General features: G+C 48.8%; 1 protein-coding gene across 1 annotated transcript in view; it reads right to left on the bottom strand.

Moving 5' to 3' along the window:
* Positions 1 to 16,761, bottom strand: part of SIRT1 (sirtuin 1) — a 496,870-nt gene that overhangs the window by 128,762 nt on the left and 351,347 nt on the right. The window contains exon 8 of the mRNA XM_069240513.1: positions 9,571 to 10,161. Coding sequence (XP_069096614.1) covers positions 9,571 to 10,161 — 591 coding nt within the window. The remainder of the gene's footprint in view (positions 1 to 9,570; positions 10,162 to 16,761) is intronic.

Here is a 16,761-nt window from a genome sequence, read left to right as displayed (position 1 = left end):
ATCGCCACCAGCCGAGTCGGGGTCGCCGGGTGCAGTGTTGCAAGTCTCACGCTTCTTGCGGGGAGCTTGCAGGGATCTTTAAAGCTGCTGGAAACAAAGTTGCAGCTTTTCTTGGAGCAGGTCCGCTGTCCTCGGGAGTTTCTTGTCTTTTCGAAGCAGGGGCAGTCCTCAGAGGATGTCGAGGTCGCTGGTCCCTTCGGAAGGCGTCGCTGGAGCAGGATCTTTGGAAGGCAGGAGACAGGCCGGTGAGTTTCTGGAGCCAAGGCAGTTGTCGTCTTCTGGTCTTCCGCTGCAGGGGTTTTCAGCTGGGCAGTCCTTCTTCTTGTTGCAGGAATCTAATTTTCTAGGGTTCAGGGTAGCCCTTAAATACTAAATTTAAGGGCGTGTTTAGGTCTGGGGGGTTAGTAGCCAATGGCTACTAGCCCTGAGGGTGGGTACACCCTCTTTGTGCCTCCTCCCAAGGGGAGGGGGTCACAATCCTAACCCTATTGGGGGAATCCTCCATCTGCAAGATGGAGGATTTCTAAAAGTTAGAGTCACCTCAGCTCAGGACACCTTAGGGGCTGTCCTGACTGGCCAGTGACTCCTCCTTGTTATTCTCATTATTTTCTCCGGCCTTGCCGCCAAAAGTGGGGCCTGGCCGGAGGGGGCGGGCAACTCCACTAGCTGGAGTGTCCTGCTGGGTTGGCACAAAGGAGGTGAGCCTTTGAGGCTCACCGCCAGGTGTGACAATTCCTGCCTGGGAGAGGTGTTAGCATCTCCACCCAGTGCAGGCTTTGTTACTGGCCTCAGAGTGACAAAGGCACTCTCCCCATGGGGCCAGCAACATGTCTCGGTTTGTGGCAGGCTGCTAAAACTAGTCAGCCTACACAGATAGTCGGTTAAGTTTCAGGGGGCACCTCTAAGGTGCCCTCTGTGGTGTATTTTACAATAAAATGTACACTGGCATCAGTGTGCATTTATTGTGCTGAGAAGTTTGATACCAAACTTCCCAGTTTTCAGTGTAGCCATTATGGTGCTGTGGAGTTCGTGTTTGACAGACTCCCAGACCATATACTCTTATGGCTACCCTGCACTTACAATGTCTAAGGTTTTGTTTAGACACTGTAGGGGTACCATGCTCATGCACTGGTACCCTCACCTATGGTATAGTGCACCCTGCCTTAGGGCTGTAAGGCCTGCTAGAGGGGTGTCTTACCTATACTGCATAGGCAGTGAGAGGCTGGCATGGCACCCTGAGGGGAGTGCCATGTCGACTTACTCGTTTTGTCCTCACTAGCACACACAAGCTGGTAAGCAGTGTGTCTGTGCTGAGTGAGAGGTCTCCAGGGTGGCATAAGACATGCTGCAGCCCTTAGAGACCTTCCTTGGCATCAGGGCCCTTGGTACTAGAAGTACCAGTTACAAGGGACTTATCTGGATGCCAGGGTCTGCCAATTGTGGATACAAAAGTACAGGTTAGGGAAAGAACACTGGTGCTGGGGCCTGGTTAGCAGGCCTCAGCACACTTTCAATTGTAAACATAGCATCAGCAAAGGCAAAAAGTCAGGGGGCAACCATGCCAAGGAGGCATTTCCTTACACAACCCCCCCCCCAAACGAAAGAGGATGAGACTAACCTTTCCCAAGAGAGTCTTCATTTTCTAAGTGGAAGAACCTGGAAAGGCCATCTGCATTGGCATGGGCAGTCCCAGGTCTGTGTTCCACTATAAAGTCCATTCCCTGTAGGGAGATGGACCACCTCAACAGTTTAGGATTTTCACCTTTCATTTGCATCAGCCATTTGAGAGGTCTGTGGTCAGTTTGAACTAGGAAGTGAGTCCCAAAGAGGTATGGTCTCAGCTTCTTCAGGGACCAGACCACAGCAAAGGCCTCCCTCTCAATGGCACTCCAACGCTGCTCCCTGGGGAGTAACCTCCTGCTAATGAAAGCAACAGGCTGGTCAAGGCCATCATCATTTGTTTGGGACAAAACTGCCCCTATCCCATGTTCAGAGGCATCAGTCTGCACAATGAACTGCTTAGAATAATCTGGAGCTTTGAGAACTGGTGCTGAGCACATTGCCTGTTTCAGGGTGTCAAAGGCCTGTTGGCAGTCCACAGTCCAGTTCACTTTCTTGGGCATTTTCTTGGAGGTGAGCTCAGTGAGGGCTGTCACAATGGATCCATATCCCTTCACAAACCTCCTGTAGTACCCAGTCAAGCCAAGGAATGCCCTGACTTGAGTCTGGGTTTTTGGAGCTACCCAGTCCAGAATAGTCTGGATCTTGGGTTGGAGTGGCTGAACTTGGCCTCCACCTACAAGGTGTCCCAAGTAAACCACAGTTCCCTGCCCTATCTGGCATTTGGATGCCTTGATAGAGAGGCCTGCAGATTGCAGAGCCTTCAAAACCTTCCTCAGGTGGACCAGGTGATCCTGCCAGGTGGAGCTAAAGACAGCAATATCATCAAGATAAGCTGTGCTAAAGGACTCCAAGCCAGCAAGGACTTGATTCACCAACCTTTGGAAGGTGGCAGGGGCATTCTTTAAACCAAAGGGCATAACAGTAAACTGATAATGCCCATCAGGTGTGGAGAATGCTGTCTTTTCTTTTGCTCCAGGTGCCATTTTTATTTGCCAGTACCCTGCTGTCAAGTCAAAGGTACTTAGAAATTTGGCAGCACCTAATTTATCAATGAGCTCATCAGCTCTTGGAATTGGATGAGCATCTGTCTTGGTGACAGAATTGAGCCCTCTGTAGTCCACACAAAACCTCATCTCTTTCTTTCCATCTGTGGTGTGAGGTTTGGGGACTAAGACCACTGGGCTAGCCCAGGGGCTGTCAGAGCGCTCAATGACTCCCAATTCCAGCATCTTGTGGACTTCCACCTTGATGCTTTCCTTAACATGGTCAGACTGTCTAAAGATTTTGTTCTTGACAGGCATGCTGTCTCCTGTGTCCACATCATGGGTACACAGGTGTGTCTGACCAGGGGTTAAGGAGAAGAGTTCAGGAAACTGTTGTAGGACTCTCCTACAATCAGCTTGCTGTTGGCCAGAGAGGGTGTCTGAGTAGATCACTCCATCTACTGTACCATCTTTTGGGTCTGATGACAGAAGATCAGGGAGAGGTTCACTCTCTGCCTCCTGATCCTCATCTGTTACCATCAACAGATTGACATCAGCCCTGTCGTGGAAGAGCTTAAGGCGGTTTACATGGATCACCCTTTTGGGGCTCCTGCTTGTGCCCAGGTCCACCAAGTAGGTGACCTGACTCTTCCTCTCTAGTACTGGGTAAGGGCCACTCCATTTGTCCTGGAGTGCCCTGGGAGCCACAGGCTCCAGAACCCAGACTTTCTGCCCTGGTTGGAACTCAACCAGTGCAGCCTTTTGGTCATACCAAAACTTCTGGAGCTGTTGGCTGGCCTCAAGGTTTTTGGTTGCCTTTTCCATGTACTCTGCCATTCTAGAGCGAAGGCCAAGTACATAGTCCACTATGTCCTGTTTAGGCTCATGGAGAGGTCTCTCCCAGCCTTCTTTAACAAGGGCAAGTGGTCCCCTTACAGGATGACCAAACAGAAGTTCAAAGGGTGAGAACCCTACTCCCTTCTGTGGTACTTCCCTGTAAGCGAAAAGCAGACATGGCAGGAGGACATCCCATCTCCTTTTGAGTTTTTCTGGGAGCCCCATGATCATGCCCTTTAATGTCTTGTTGAATCTCTCAACCAAGCCATTAGTTTGTGGATGGTATGGTGTAGTGAATTTATAAGTCACTCCACACTCATTCCACATGTGCTTTAGGTATGCTGACATGAAGTTGGTACCTCTGTCAGACACCACCTCCTTAGGGAAACCCACTCTGGTAAAGATACCAATGAGGGCCTTGGCTACTGCAGGGGCAGTAGTCGACCTAAGGGGAATAGCTTCAGGATACCTGGTAGCATGATCCACTACTACCAGGATATACATATTTCCTGAGGCTGTGGGAGGTTCCAGTGGACCAACTATGTCCACACCCACTCTTTCAAAGGGCACCCCCACCACTGGAAGTGGAATGAGGGGGGCCTTTGGATGCCCACCTGTCTTACCACTGGCTTGACAGGTGGGGCAGGAGAGGCAAAACTCCTTAACCATGTTGGACATATTGGGCCAGTAGAAGTGGTTGACTAACCTCTCCCACGTCTTGGTTTGTCCCAAATGTCCAGCAAGGGGAATGTCATGGGCCAATGTTAGGATGAACTCTCTGAACAGCTGAGGCACTACCACTCTCCTAGTGGCACCAGGTTTGGGGTCTCTGGCCTCAGTGTACAGGAGCCCATCTTCCCAATAGACCCTATGTGTTCCATTTTTCTTGCCTTTGGACTCTTCAGCAGCTTGCTGCCTAAGGCCTTCAAGAGAGGGACAGGTTTCTTGTCCCTTACACAGCTCTTCCCTTGAGGGTCCCCCTGGGCCTAAGAGCTCAACCTGATAAGGTTCAAGTTCCAAAGGCTCAGTTCCCTCAGAGGGCAGAACTTCTTCCTGAGAAGAGAGGTTCCCTTTCTTTTGCTGTGTTGCAGTTGGTTTCCCAACTGACTTTCCTGTTCTCTTGGTAGGCTGGGCCATTTTTCCAGACTCCAGCTCTACTTTTTCACCCTGTGCCTTGCACTGTGCTCTCGTTTTCACACACACCAGTTCAGGGATACCCAGCATTGCTGCATGGGTTTTTAGTTCTACCTCAGCCCATGCTGAGGACTCCAGGTCATTTCCAAGCAGACAGTCCACTGGGATATTTGAGGAGACCACCACCTGTTTCAGGCCATTGACCCCTCCCCATTCTAAAGTAACCATTGCCATGGGATGTACTTTTCTCTGATTGTCAGCGTTGGTGACTGTGTAAGTTTTTCCAGTCAGGTATTGGCCAGGGGAAACCAGTTTCTCTGTCACCATGGTGACACTGGCACCTGTATCCCTCAGGCCCTCTATTCTAGTCCCATTAATTAAGAGTTGCTGTCTGTATTTTTGCATGTTAGGCGGCCAGACAGCTAGTGTGGCTAAATCCACCCCACCCTCAGAAACTAGAGTAGCTTCAGTGTGGACCCTGATTTGCTCTGGGCACACTGTTGATCCCACTTGGAGACTAGCCATACCAGTGTTACCTGGATGGGAGTTTGGAGTGGAACCTTTCTTGGGACAGGCCTTGTCTCCAGTTTGGTGTCCATGCTGTTTACAGCTATGACACCAGGCCTTTTTGGGATCAAAGTTTTTACCCTTGTACCCATTGTTTTGTGAAGAGGCTCTGGGCCCACCCTCCTGTGCAGGTTTTTGGGGGCCTGTAGAAGACTCTTTACTATTTTTAGTTTTGGTTGTCTCATCACCCTTCTGCTGGGGAGTCTTTGTGACCCCTTTCTTTTGGTCACCCCCTGTTGAAGTCTTGGACACCCTTGTCTTGACCCAATGGTCCGCCTTCTTTCCCAATTCTTGGGGAGAAATTGGCCCTAGGTCTACCAGATGCTGATGCAGTTTATCATTGAAACAATTACTTAACAGGTGTTCTTTCACAAATAAATTGTACAGCCCATCATAATTACTTACACCACTGCCTTGAATCCAACCATCTAGTGTTTTCACTGAGTAGTCAACAAAGTCAACCCAGGTCTGGCTCGAGGATTTTTGAGCCCCCCTGAACCTAATCCTGTACTCCTCAGTGGAGAATCCAAAGCCCTCAATCAGGGTACCCTTCATGAGGTCATAAGATTCTGCATCTTGTCCAGAGAGTGTGAGGAGTCTATCCCTACACTTTCCTGTGAACATTTCCCAAAGGAGAGCACCCCAGTGAGATTTGTTCACTTTTCTGGTTACACAAGCCCTCTCAAAAGCTGTGAACCATTTGGTGATGTCATCACCATCTTCATATTTAGTTACAATCCCTTTGGGGATTTTCAACATGTCAGGAGAATCTCTGACCCTATTTATATTGCTGCCACCATTGATGGGTCCTAGGCCCATCTCTTGTCTTTCCCTCTCTATGGCTAGGATCTGTCTTTCCAAAGCCAATCTTTTGGCCATCCTGGCTAACTGGATGTCCTCTTCACTGGAGTTATCCTCAGTGATTTCAGAGTTGTTGGTCCCTCCTGTGAGGGAACCAGCATCTCTGACTATTATTTGTGGAGTCAGGGCTTGAGAAGCCCTGCTCTCCCTAAGTAGGACTGGAGGGGGGGAATTTCCCTCCAAGTCACTATCTTCATCCTCTGAGTTGCCATCCTCAGAGGGGTTGGCCTTTTCAAACTCTGCCAAAAGCTCCTGGAGCTGTACTTTGGTAGGTTTGGGGCCCATTGCTATTTTCTTTAGTTTACAGAGTGACCTTAGCTCTCTCATCTGTAGATGGAGGTACGGTGTGGTGTCGAGTTCCACCACATTCACATCTGTGCTAGACATTATGCTTCTAAAAGTTGGAATACTTTTTAAGAAACTAAAACTGGTTCTAGAATCTAATTCAAACTTTTAACAAACTTTTAAACTCTAAAAGAAATGCTAAACAGGATCTAACACAAGGCCCTAGCAGGTCTTTTAAGAATTTAGAAAACTTTTCAAATTGCAAAAATCAATTTCTAATGACAATTTTGGAATTTGTCGTGTGATCAGGTATTGGCTGAGTAGTCCAGCAAATGCAAAGTCTTGTACCCCACCGCTGATCCACCAATGTAGGAAGTTGGCTCTGTATGTGCTATTTCAAAGTAAGGAATAGCATGCACAGAGTCCAAGGGTTCCCCTTAGAGGTAAAATAGTGGTAAAAATAGATAATACTAATGCTCTATTTTGTGGTAGTGTGGTCGAGCAGTAGGCTTATCCAAGGAGTAGTGTTAAGCATTTGTTGTACATACACATAGACAATAAATGAGATACACACACTCAGAGACAAATCCAGCCAATAGGTTTTGTATAGAAAAATATCTTTTCTTAGTTTATTTTAAGAACCACAGGTTCAAATTCTACATGTAATATCTCATTCGAAAGGTATTGCAGGTAAGTACTTTAGGAACTTCAAATCATCAAAATTGCATGTATACTTTTCAAGTTATTCACAAATAGCTGTTTTAAAAGTGGACACTTAGTGCAATTTTCACAGTTCCTAGGGGAGGTAAGTATTTGTTAGATTAACCAGGTAAGTAAGACACTTACAGGGCTCAGTTCTTGGTCCAAGGTAGCCCACCGTTGGGGGTTCAGAGCAACCCCAAAGTCACCACACCAGCAGCTCAGGGCCGGTCAGGTGCAGAGTTCAAAGTGGTGCCCAAAACACACAGGCTAGAATGGAGAGGAGGGGGTGCCCCGGTTCCGGTCTGCTTGCAGGTAAGTACCCGCGTCTTCGGAGGGCAGACCAGGGGGGTTTTGTAGGGCACCGGGGGGGACACAAGTCCACACAGAAATTTCACCCTCAGCGGCGCGGGGGCGGCCGGGTGCAGTGTAGAAACAAGCGTCGGGTTCGCAATGTTAGTCTATGAGAGATCTCGGGATCCCTTCAGCGCTGCAGGCAGGCAAGGGGGGGGTTCCTCGGGGAAACCTCCACTTGGGCAAGGGAGAGGGACTCCTGGGGGTCACTTCTCCAGTGAAAGTCCGGTCCGTCAGGTCCTGGGGGCTGCGGGTGCAGGGTCTCTCCCAGGCGTCGGGACTTTAGGTTCAAAGAGTCGCGGTCAGGGGAAGCCTCGGGATTCCCTCTGCAGGCGGCGCTGTGGGGGCTCAGGGGGGACAGGTTTTGGTACTCACAGTATCAGAGTAGTCCTGGGGTCCCTCCTGAGGTGTTGGATCGCCACCAGCCGAGTCGGGGTCGCCGGGTGCAGTGTTGCAAGTCTCACGCTTCTTGCGGGGAGCTTGCAGGGATCTTTAAAGCTGCTGGAAACAAAGTTGCAGCTTTTCTTGGAGCAGGTCCGCTGTCCTCGGGAGTTTCTTGTCTTTTCGAAGCAGGGGCAGTCCTCAGAGGATGTCGAGGTCGCTGGTCCCTTCGGAAGGCGTCGCTGGAGCAGGATCTTTGGAAGGCAGGAGACAGGCCGGTGAGTTTCTGGAGCCAAGGCAGTTGTCGTCTTCTGGTCTTCCGCTGCAGGGGTTTTCAGCTGGGCAGTCCTTCTTCTTGTTGCAGGAATCTAATTTTCTAGGGTTCAGGGTAGCCCTTAAATACTAAATTTAAGGGCGTGTTTAGGTCTGGGGGGTTAGTAGCCAATGGCTACTAGCCCTGAGGGTGGGTACACCCTCTTTGTGCCTCCTCCCAAGGGGAGGGGGTCACAATCCTAACCCTATTGGGGGAATCCTCCATCTGCAAGATGGAGGATTTCTAAAAGTTAGAGTCACCTCAGCTCAGGACACCTTAGGGGCTGTCCTGACTGGCCAGTGACTCCTCCTTGTTATTCTCATTATTTTCTCCGGCCTTGCCGCCAAAAGTGGGGCCTGGCCGGAGGGGGCGGGCAACTCCACTAGCTGGAGTGTCCTGCTGGGTTGGCACAAAGGAGGTGAGCCTTTGAGGCTCACCGCCAGGTGTGACAATTCCTGCCTGGGAGAGGTGTTAGCATCTCCACCCAGTGCAGGCTTTGTTACTGGCCTCAGAGTGACAAAGGCACTCTCCCCATGGGGCCAGCAACATGTCTCGGTTTGTGGCAGGCTGCTAAAACTAGTCAGCCTACACAGATAGTCGGTTAAGTTTCAGGGGGCACCTCTAAGGTGCCCTCTGTGGTGTATTTTACAATAAAATGTACACTGGCATCAGTGTGCATTTATTGTGCTGAGAAGTTTGATACCAAACTTCCCAGTTTTCAGTGTAGCCATTATGGTGCTGTGGAGTTCGTGTTTGACAGACTCCCAGACCATATACTCTTATGGCTACCCTGCACTTACAATGTCTAAGGTTTTGTTTAGACACTGTAGGGGTACCATGCTCATGCACTGGTACCCTCACCTATGGTATAGTGCACCCTGCCTTAGGGCTGTAAGGCCTGCTAGAGGGGTGTCTTACCTATACTGCATAGGCAGTGAGAGGCTGGCATGGCACCCTGAGGGGAGTGCCATGTCGACTTACTCGTTTTGTCCTCACTAGCACACACAAGCTGGTAAGCAGTGTGTCTGTGCTGAGTGAGAGGTCTCCAGGGTGGCATAAGACATGCTGCAGCCCTTAGAGACCTTCCTTGGCATCAGGGCCCTTGGTACTAGAAGTACCAGTTACAAGGGACTTATCTGGATGCCAGGGTCTGCCAATTGTGGATACAAAAGTACAGGTTAGGGAAAGAACACTGGTGCTGGGGCCTGGTTAGCAGGCCTCAGCACACTTTCAATTGTAAACATAGCATCAGCAAAGGCAAAAAGTCAGGGGGCAACCATGCCAAGGAGGCATTTCCTTACATCTACTATTATTTATGCATCAACACTATATCAAATTGACTTGTCGGCTAGACTATCCAAAGCTTTTTACTGTTCATTCAGTCTGTATTCACCTTTTGATGTTAACCAAAAGTGAACATAAAAACAAATACATAGTAAAGTGTTGATAACCATCTCCTGCAATACACTACACATTTGACGCATACATTTGTGCCATACAATTCAAATTATGCATGAAAGAATCTGTACTTACTAGCAAGACGTTTGCTTATGGGCTCCTTCTTATTACTTCTTTTATGCCAATTGTTTTGCTGCGTTTCAACTTCGAAATTCCTTTCATCTCTTATTTTGTTGTGCTCATTAGATCTAGCTTCCTTTAAGCATTCAATCTTCACCAACGGTTCATTATTATCAATAATAAATGAGTTCGTACTAATGTGAACTCTTAGTTCCTGAACATTTTCCTCGACACAACTTAGCTCAGACTTGGGTAAAAATTCAAAATGTGATGGCTTGTAAGGAACATCTTCTGAAGTTGGGACAGCAAGTGATGGACCGGGCACGGCTGCTTTTTCATGCAAATTCGACTCCTCATACGTTTTGACAGATTTAAGTGGTACATCCGTACACTGCATTTCAAGATCCGATTGGCTTTGTGGCGGTTTTTCTGTGGTCTCCGAGAGTTTAACTAGATTGTGACCAAGCTTTGCATAGCCTTTCCCTAGTCTTTGACACAACTCATTAATAATAACATCACAATCTCCCAGAAGTTCTACATCAAAGTGCAGATGGCTTAAAGGTTCTCTATTAATTAAGATCTGAGGCACTTCCTGTGGGATGGAACCTGAAGAGAAAAAACAAAACAATGATTAGAAAGTAAGCATGAAACATTGCAGTTAAAACAAAATAATTCACATTTGGGAGAGTGGTCTGGAAAAGCAAGTGAAATAAGAGTATGTATGACCTTTGTTACTTTTGGAAAACTCCCTCCCGGCCCTCCTCCTTTAGTGGCTAAAGGCTATCGTTAAGGTCAATATTGTATCAAAGACTAGTGCTAAATACTGTAGTATTGGCTGCGAGGACCCACTAGAGATACGCCTTGTGCAGCGTAAGACTATGGAAGCAAACATACTATTTGTGCACACGGCAATTACAACATGTTAGCGGAGAGCAGCAGGCCGCAAAGTTGAAGAGAAAGCTTTCAGTTTCACCAAGTGGCATCCGCTACATTAAAAAAAGGGGTTGCATTTATTTGGAAGTGTGCACAGGCACAAATCTACCATATTTCCTCAATTTGAGCATGAAGGCTGTGGATGCTAAATGCATCTACGCCACGAACACCGTAGATCTATTTTTTCAATTTGGATGCAACAGTTCTTGCAATACCCAGAGGCACGGTCCCATCTTGCCCCAGGGTAACCAGAGAACAACAATAGTAAGACAAGGCAAAACGTTGTTCCAGGGGCAAATAAACGAGAACACAATGTATCAGGAAGTGAAGAGAGACTAATACTACTAAAACTGTTAATGCTATCAGTCAACAACTTTTAGATCGCGAAACGAACAGCAAGCTGTTGTGGGAGGTGCATCAAAGGGTTGCAATTTAAAAATCATCCATTGGTAGGGTACATTTAGCCACAGTGGTGGCCCTTCAATGATTCATTCATCCAGTGGCCACGTGAATTTGCTAATTACTTAAACACGGACCATTTTGGACCAGCCCATGAAGCCTCAAACTTCATTCTAGCATGTGTTACCATCACTGAAAATGATGAGATTGCATCAACAGAATATCTACCACAGGTCACTATTATGGCCCACAGGTCACCTCCATTGACCCCTTTTGTGACCAATTCACAAAGGTATATTGGAATATGTGAAGTAGTACTACAGGAGGGACTTCGCTAATATGGTGTTGGGGCTAGTTCCCAAAGAGCAACGAGGGCACAGAAATTCTTTTGATTTATACTAATTTTATATCAATCTTCCATGGCTTTTCCAATTTAAGAAGTTTGTGGAAGAATTTTCAAAGGCATTTGAGTGTGTGAATTAGCGTTAGAAGAGTACTACTTCAAGTCCATGAATGCCATTTTTAGGAAGCCAGCTCTGTATATACTATATAAAAATGAGCTATAGGGTGCACAGAGTCCAGGGATTCCCAAAGAGGCTTGACAGAGGCAATAATAGATGATACTAATGCTCTATTTGTGGTATTGTGGTCGAGCAGTTAGGCTTATCAGAGGGTAGTGTTAAGCATTTGTTGTACACACACAAGCAATAGAAGAAACACACTCAATGACTTAACTCCAGACCAAGAGGTTTTTATATAGAAAAATATATTTTCTTTATTTCTAGAACCACAAGATTTAGTTTACAGGTACGTACATTAAATAAAATGTACTTTGCATAGGGATACTTAGAACTTTGAACCAAAACAATAATGTACACTGTTTTTCATAAAATGGCAATAAGCTATTTTAAAAGTGGACACTGCAATTTTCAACAGTTCCTGGGGGAGATAAGTACAGTTTAGTTATGTTAAGTAAAGGACTTACAAGTTCAGTCTCCGGTGCATAGGTAGCCCACCGTTGGAGGTTCAAGTCAACCCCAAACACCCAGCACTAGCAACACAGAGGTCAAAGAGGAGCCAAAATAACATGGGTGCCTATGGAGACGGGGTGCTCTGGTGTGTGTGTGGTGTGTGTGTGTGTGTGTGTGTGTGTGTGTGTGTGTGTGTGGTGGTGTGTGTGTGTGTGTGGTGGTGTGTGTGTGTGTGTGGTGGTGTGTGTGTGTGTGTGGTGGTGTGTGTGTGTGTGTGTGGTGGTGTGTGTGTGTGTGTGGTGGTGTGTGTGTGTGTGTGTGGTGGTGTGTGTGTGTGGTGGTGTGTGTGTGTGGTGGTGTGTGTGTGTGTGTGGTGGTGTGTGTGTGTGTGGTGGTGTGTGTGTGGTGGTGTGTGTGTGGTGGTGTGTGTGTGTGGTGGTTGTGTGTGTGTTGGTGTGGTGGTGTGTGTGTGTTGGTGTGGTGGTGTGTGTGTGTTGGTGTGGTGGTGTGTGTGTGTGTGGTGGTGTGTGTGTGGTGTGTGGTGTGTGTGTTGTGTGTGTGTGTGTGTGTTGTGTGTGTGTGTTGTGTGTGTGTGTGTTGTGTGTGTGTGTTGTGTGTGTGTGTGTTGTGTGTGTGTGTGTTGTGTGTGTTGGGGGGGGATAATTGTGGGCAGGGGGGGATAATTGTGGGCAAGTAGGCACACAAAAAACACCCTCAACGGCACGAGGCTGCCAGGTGCAGTGGACAAACAGGGAGTCTGTGTGTAATAGGATTCAATGGAGGGACCCGGGCGGGGGTGGGGGGCCTCAGACGTTGCAGGCGGGCACAGGAGGGCTTCCCGGGCCAACCACCAACTGGGCAAGGGTGAGGGTCGCCTGCTGGTTGTTGCTGCAATAGTGATCGGTTTCTCTCAGGCCTGGGGGCTGCGGGTGCAGTGCTTCTCCAGGTGGATGGTTTCGTCCTGGGCACTCGCAGTCGTGGGGTCCTCGGGATTCCCTCTGCAGGCATCGTCGTGGGGGTGCAGAGAGGTCCTCCCAGGGTGGACACATCCTACTAGCCTGGGGATCCTCTCTGGATATTTGGTTTACCTGGACACGGGCCAAGGGCATCGGGTGTAGAGTAGTTGGACTCAGGCTTCTGGAGTGAGCTGGGAGTCCCAATAAAGGTGGTTTCTTTGTCTTCTTTTTGGACAGGTCTGCTGTCCACAGGAGTTTCTTGGTCCTCAGTGATGAAGGCAGTCCACTGGAGGCTTTTCAGGGGTCGCAGGTCCTGTAGAACGCATTGCTTCTTTTCTTGCAGCTTTTCAAAGCAGGAGACGAGCTGGTAGGGCTGGGGCACAGGCAGTTGTCTCCTCTTCTCTGCAGGGTTTTCAGCTCAGCAGTCCTTTCTTGAGGTCGTCAGGAGCCTGAAGATCTGGGTTCAGGGTTGCCTCTAAATACTAAAATAATTAGGGTCAGAGGGCAGTAGGCAATGGCTACTGTCCCAGAGGGTGGCTACACGCTCCTTGTGCCCACTCCCTCTGGGGAGGAGTGAGGTTGGGGGGTGGGGGGCATCCCTATCCTCATTGGTCCTAATCCTCCAAAGTAAGATGGAGGATTTCTCAAGGAGGGGGTCAATTCAGCTCTTGACACATTAGGGGTGGTCCTGGCTGAGGGGGAGACTCCTTGCTTTTCTCATCCCTCTGAACTTGCTGCCAAAAGTGGAGGCTGTGTCCGGGTAGCAGGCATCGCCACTAGCTGGAGTGCTGTGGGGTGTTGTAACGTCAGGCCTTTGAGGCTCACCGCCAAGCGTTACAGTTCCTGTAAGGGGAGGTGAGAAGCACCTCCACTCAGGACAGGATTTGTTCCTGGTCACAGAGTGACAAAGGCACTCACCCCATGTGGCCAGAAACTGGTCTGGAAGTGCAGGCTGGCAGAGACCGGTCAGCCTAGCACTAGCAGTTGGGCTGGCATGCAGGGGGCATCTCTAAGATGCCGCCTATGTGCATTTCTCAATAAATCCCACACTGGTATTAGTGTGGATTTACTGTGCTGAGAAGTTTGATACCAAACTTCCCAGTATTCAGTGTAGCCTTTATGGAACTGTGGAGTTCGTGTTTGACAACTTCCCAGACCATATACTCTGTATGGCTAACCTGCACTTACAATGTCTAAGAATTGGCTTAGACACTGTACGGGCAAAGTGCTCATGCAGCTATGACCTCACCTGTGGTATAGTGTACCCTGCTATAGGGCTGTAAGGCCTGCTAGAGAGGTGACTTACCTATGCCACAGACAGTGGTTTGCAGGCATGGCACTCTGAGGGGAGTGCCATGCCGACTGTCTTTTCTCCTCACCAGCACACAAGCTGCAAAGCAGTGTGCATGTACTGAGTGAGGGGTCTTCAAGGGTGGCATAATACATGCTGAAGCCCTTCGGGACCTTCCCTGGTCACAGGGCCCTTGGTACCACTTGTACCTTTTACAAGGGACTTATCTGTGTGCCAGGGCTCTGCCAATTGTGGAGACAAAGGTACACTTTTAGGGAAAGAAGACTGGTGCTGTGGCCTGGCTAGTAGGGTCCCAGCACACTTCCAATCAAAGCTGGCATCAACACTAGACAAAAAGGGGGGGGGAGGGGTGACCATGCTAGCAGTGGCATTTTCCTACATTTACAGTTACTCCTAGGGTATGAAACAGTGAGAGGCAGGCTTTTGCAACTTGCTGTGCTGTCAAAGCTTTCAGCAGCCAGTCATTTACGTAGGGGAATACCCAATGACCCTGCTTGCAAAGCGTGACTACAAACAGGGTAAGGCATTTCCTAAAGATTCAAGGTGAAGGCTTGAGTTCAAAGGGGAGGACTTTGAATTGGAAGTGGGTACCAGCTACGGTGAAATGGAGATACTTGCGAAGCTTGGGATGTAAGGTGTAGGAAAGTACCTTTTTTTGGCATGGTTACCCACACTTTTTGCCTGCTGTCAGTGCGTTTTTGACTGTGTTCACTACGATCATGCTAACAAGGACCTGAGTGACTGTGCTCACTCCCTCTAAATTTGGTTGCTTAGGACTTAACGCACCCCACAATTAGCATACTGGTGCCCCCATAAGTCCCTAGTGTATGGTACACAGGGCATTGGGGAACCAGGGGTTCCCTATGGGCTACAGCATGTATTATACGAACCATGGGAGCCCATGCAAAATGGGTCTGCAGGCCTTCCATTGCAGCCTACGTGAAAAGGTGCATGCACCCTTTCACTACAGGACACTGGACCAGGTTACTGTAAGTCACTCCTATGGCAGGCCCTCCTAGCCCACATGGCAGAGACCTGTGTGAGGGAACCCATCTGAGCAGAGTTGCCCCCATGAACTTCAGCTCCATTTCCCTGGACTTCGTAAGTGCAAGGAAGCCGTTTTACCCATATACCGTACATCTGTGTCCAGCTACATAATGGTAACTCCGAAACTGGACATGTTTTGTATCAAACATCTGAGAATCATACCCCAATAATGTTGCCAGTACTGGTTGTATGATTGCATGCACTCTGGGGGCTCCTTAGAGAACCCACATCATTGCTCCTGACCGTCTTCTGCGGTTTTCCTGATAGCCTGCGCTGCTCCTGACCCACAAACAGGTTTGTGCCATCCTGATGCTTAGCATGCTCAAGCAGAGGAAGGCAGACTAAAGGATTTCCTTTGGGAGAGGGTGGCAACACCTTTTCCCTTTGGAAATAGGTGTTACATGGCATGGGAGGGGTACTGCATGACTACTCCCATCTAGCACCTGGAGATCTGCTGAGAGGGTGCCAGGGGCAACTGGAGTTTATCACAGAGAACAAGTTGGAAAAGCAGCCTGGGGCTATGAATCAGAGTCACAGTCTCAAGCATGTGAAGTCAGAAACAGTACTGGATGTTGGGATAATCGGGAAAACAGATGTAGATGGCATAAGAGTGGGCCTAGGCATAGAAGGTATCCCTTCCTCCCACCAACTGTACCAGCGGCCTAACAGAAGTGCCATTTATTTTTTATTCTAATTTACTTACTTTTTTTTTTTAGACTAAGCGTCAGAAATTAGTTATGCTTGTTATCTTGCCACCGCCAATTTGTGTGTTCCTCTTGAGACTTCGTGTACTGCTCTTCTCTGTACTGCTTGGTCTACAGCCTCCAACTGTTAGAGCTCCCACTCCTCTGCTCATCCAGGTGGGGCACAAGAGAGGAGTGGGAAGGAACAGAGATGCCACTGCACTGATCATGGCAGTTGTTAGGGATGTCAACTAGGTGTTGAGCTTAGCAGACCAGCCTTGCAGCATCATGCTACAGAGGAGGACGATTACTCCTCTGCCGCTAAAAATGCCATCTAATGTCACAAAGATGTTTTGTCCTTCCTCACAGAAAGTGCTTGTTACTGGTAGAACATTTTCACTAAAAGTCATGTTACTAGTATGCATCTGTTCGTGGCAAGTAGTAGTGTAGATTCACATGCTCGGAGGGCGTGGCTAGCCAGTGCCTAAGATGGCTGCTCACTAGCGACTCTCCAGCTGTCGCCAAACTAAATCCCCAGATAGCTGCCATCAATCCTGAAATGAGGGTGTGGAATCTGACCTTGAAATGTCAGCCGGACGTGAAGATCAACAGCGGGACTGCCAGCGCCCAAGAGCCGGGGATGATTGAAGCAACATGGCTGAAGACGGAGACCCGGAGGAAGCTCCTGGGCTAGAAGCCTGCAAAACCTGAACTGTGGCCGAGTGAGGTGAGGGGGTGCCGTGCAGCAGTCGGCTGCCATGGCCTGGGAGTCAGTGGGCGGTAGAAGCAGCTGGGGAGGCAAAGGAGCCACGTGGGGCTGTAGAAGTGCCCACAGCCCCCACGAAGAGAGGAGAGACGCGGAGCCCAGGGGAAGCATGGGCCACGCCACCAAGAGAAGAGCCCCC

The sequence above is a fragment of the Pleurodeles waltl genome, chromosome 6 (assembly GCF_031143425.1).
Source record: "Pleurodeles waltl isolate 20211129_DDA chromosome 6, aPleWal1.hap1.20221129, whole genome shotgun sequence".
Taxonomy (NCBI): Eukaryota; Metazoa; Chordata; class Amphibia; order Caudata; family Salamandridae; genus Pleurodeles; species Pleurodeles waltl.
This window is presented reverse-complemented; position numbering and strand designations above follow the sequence as displayed.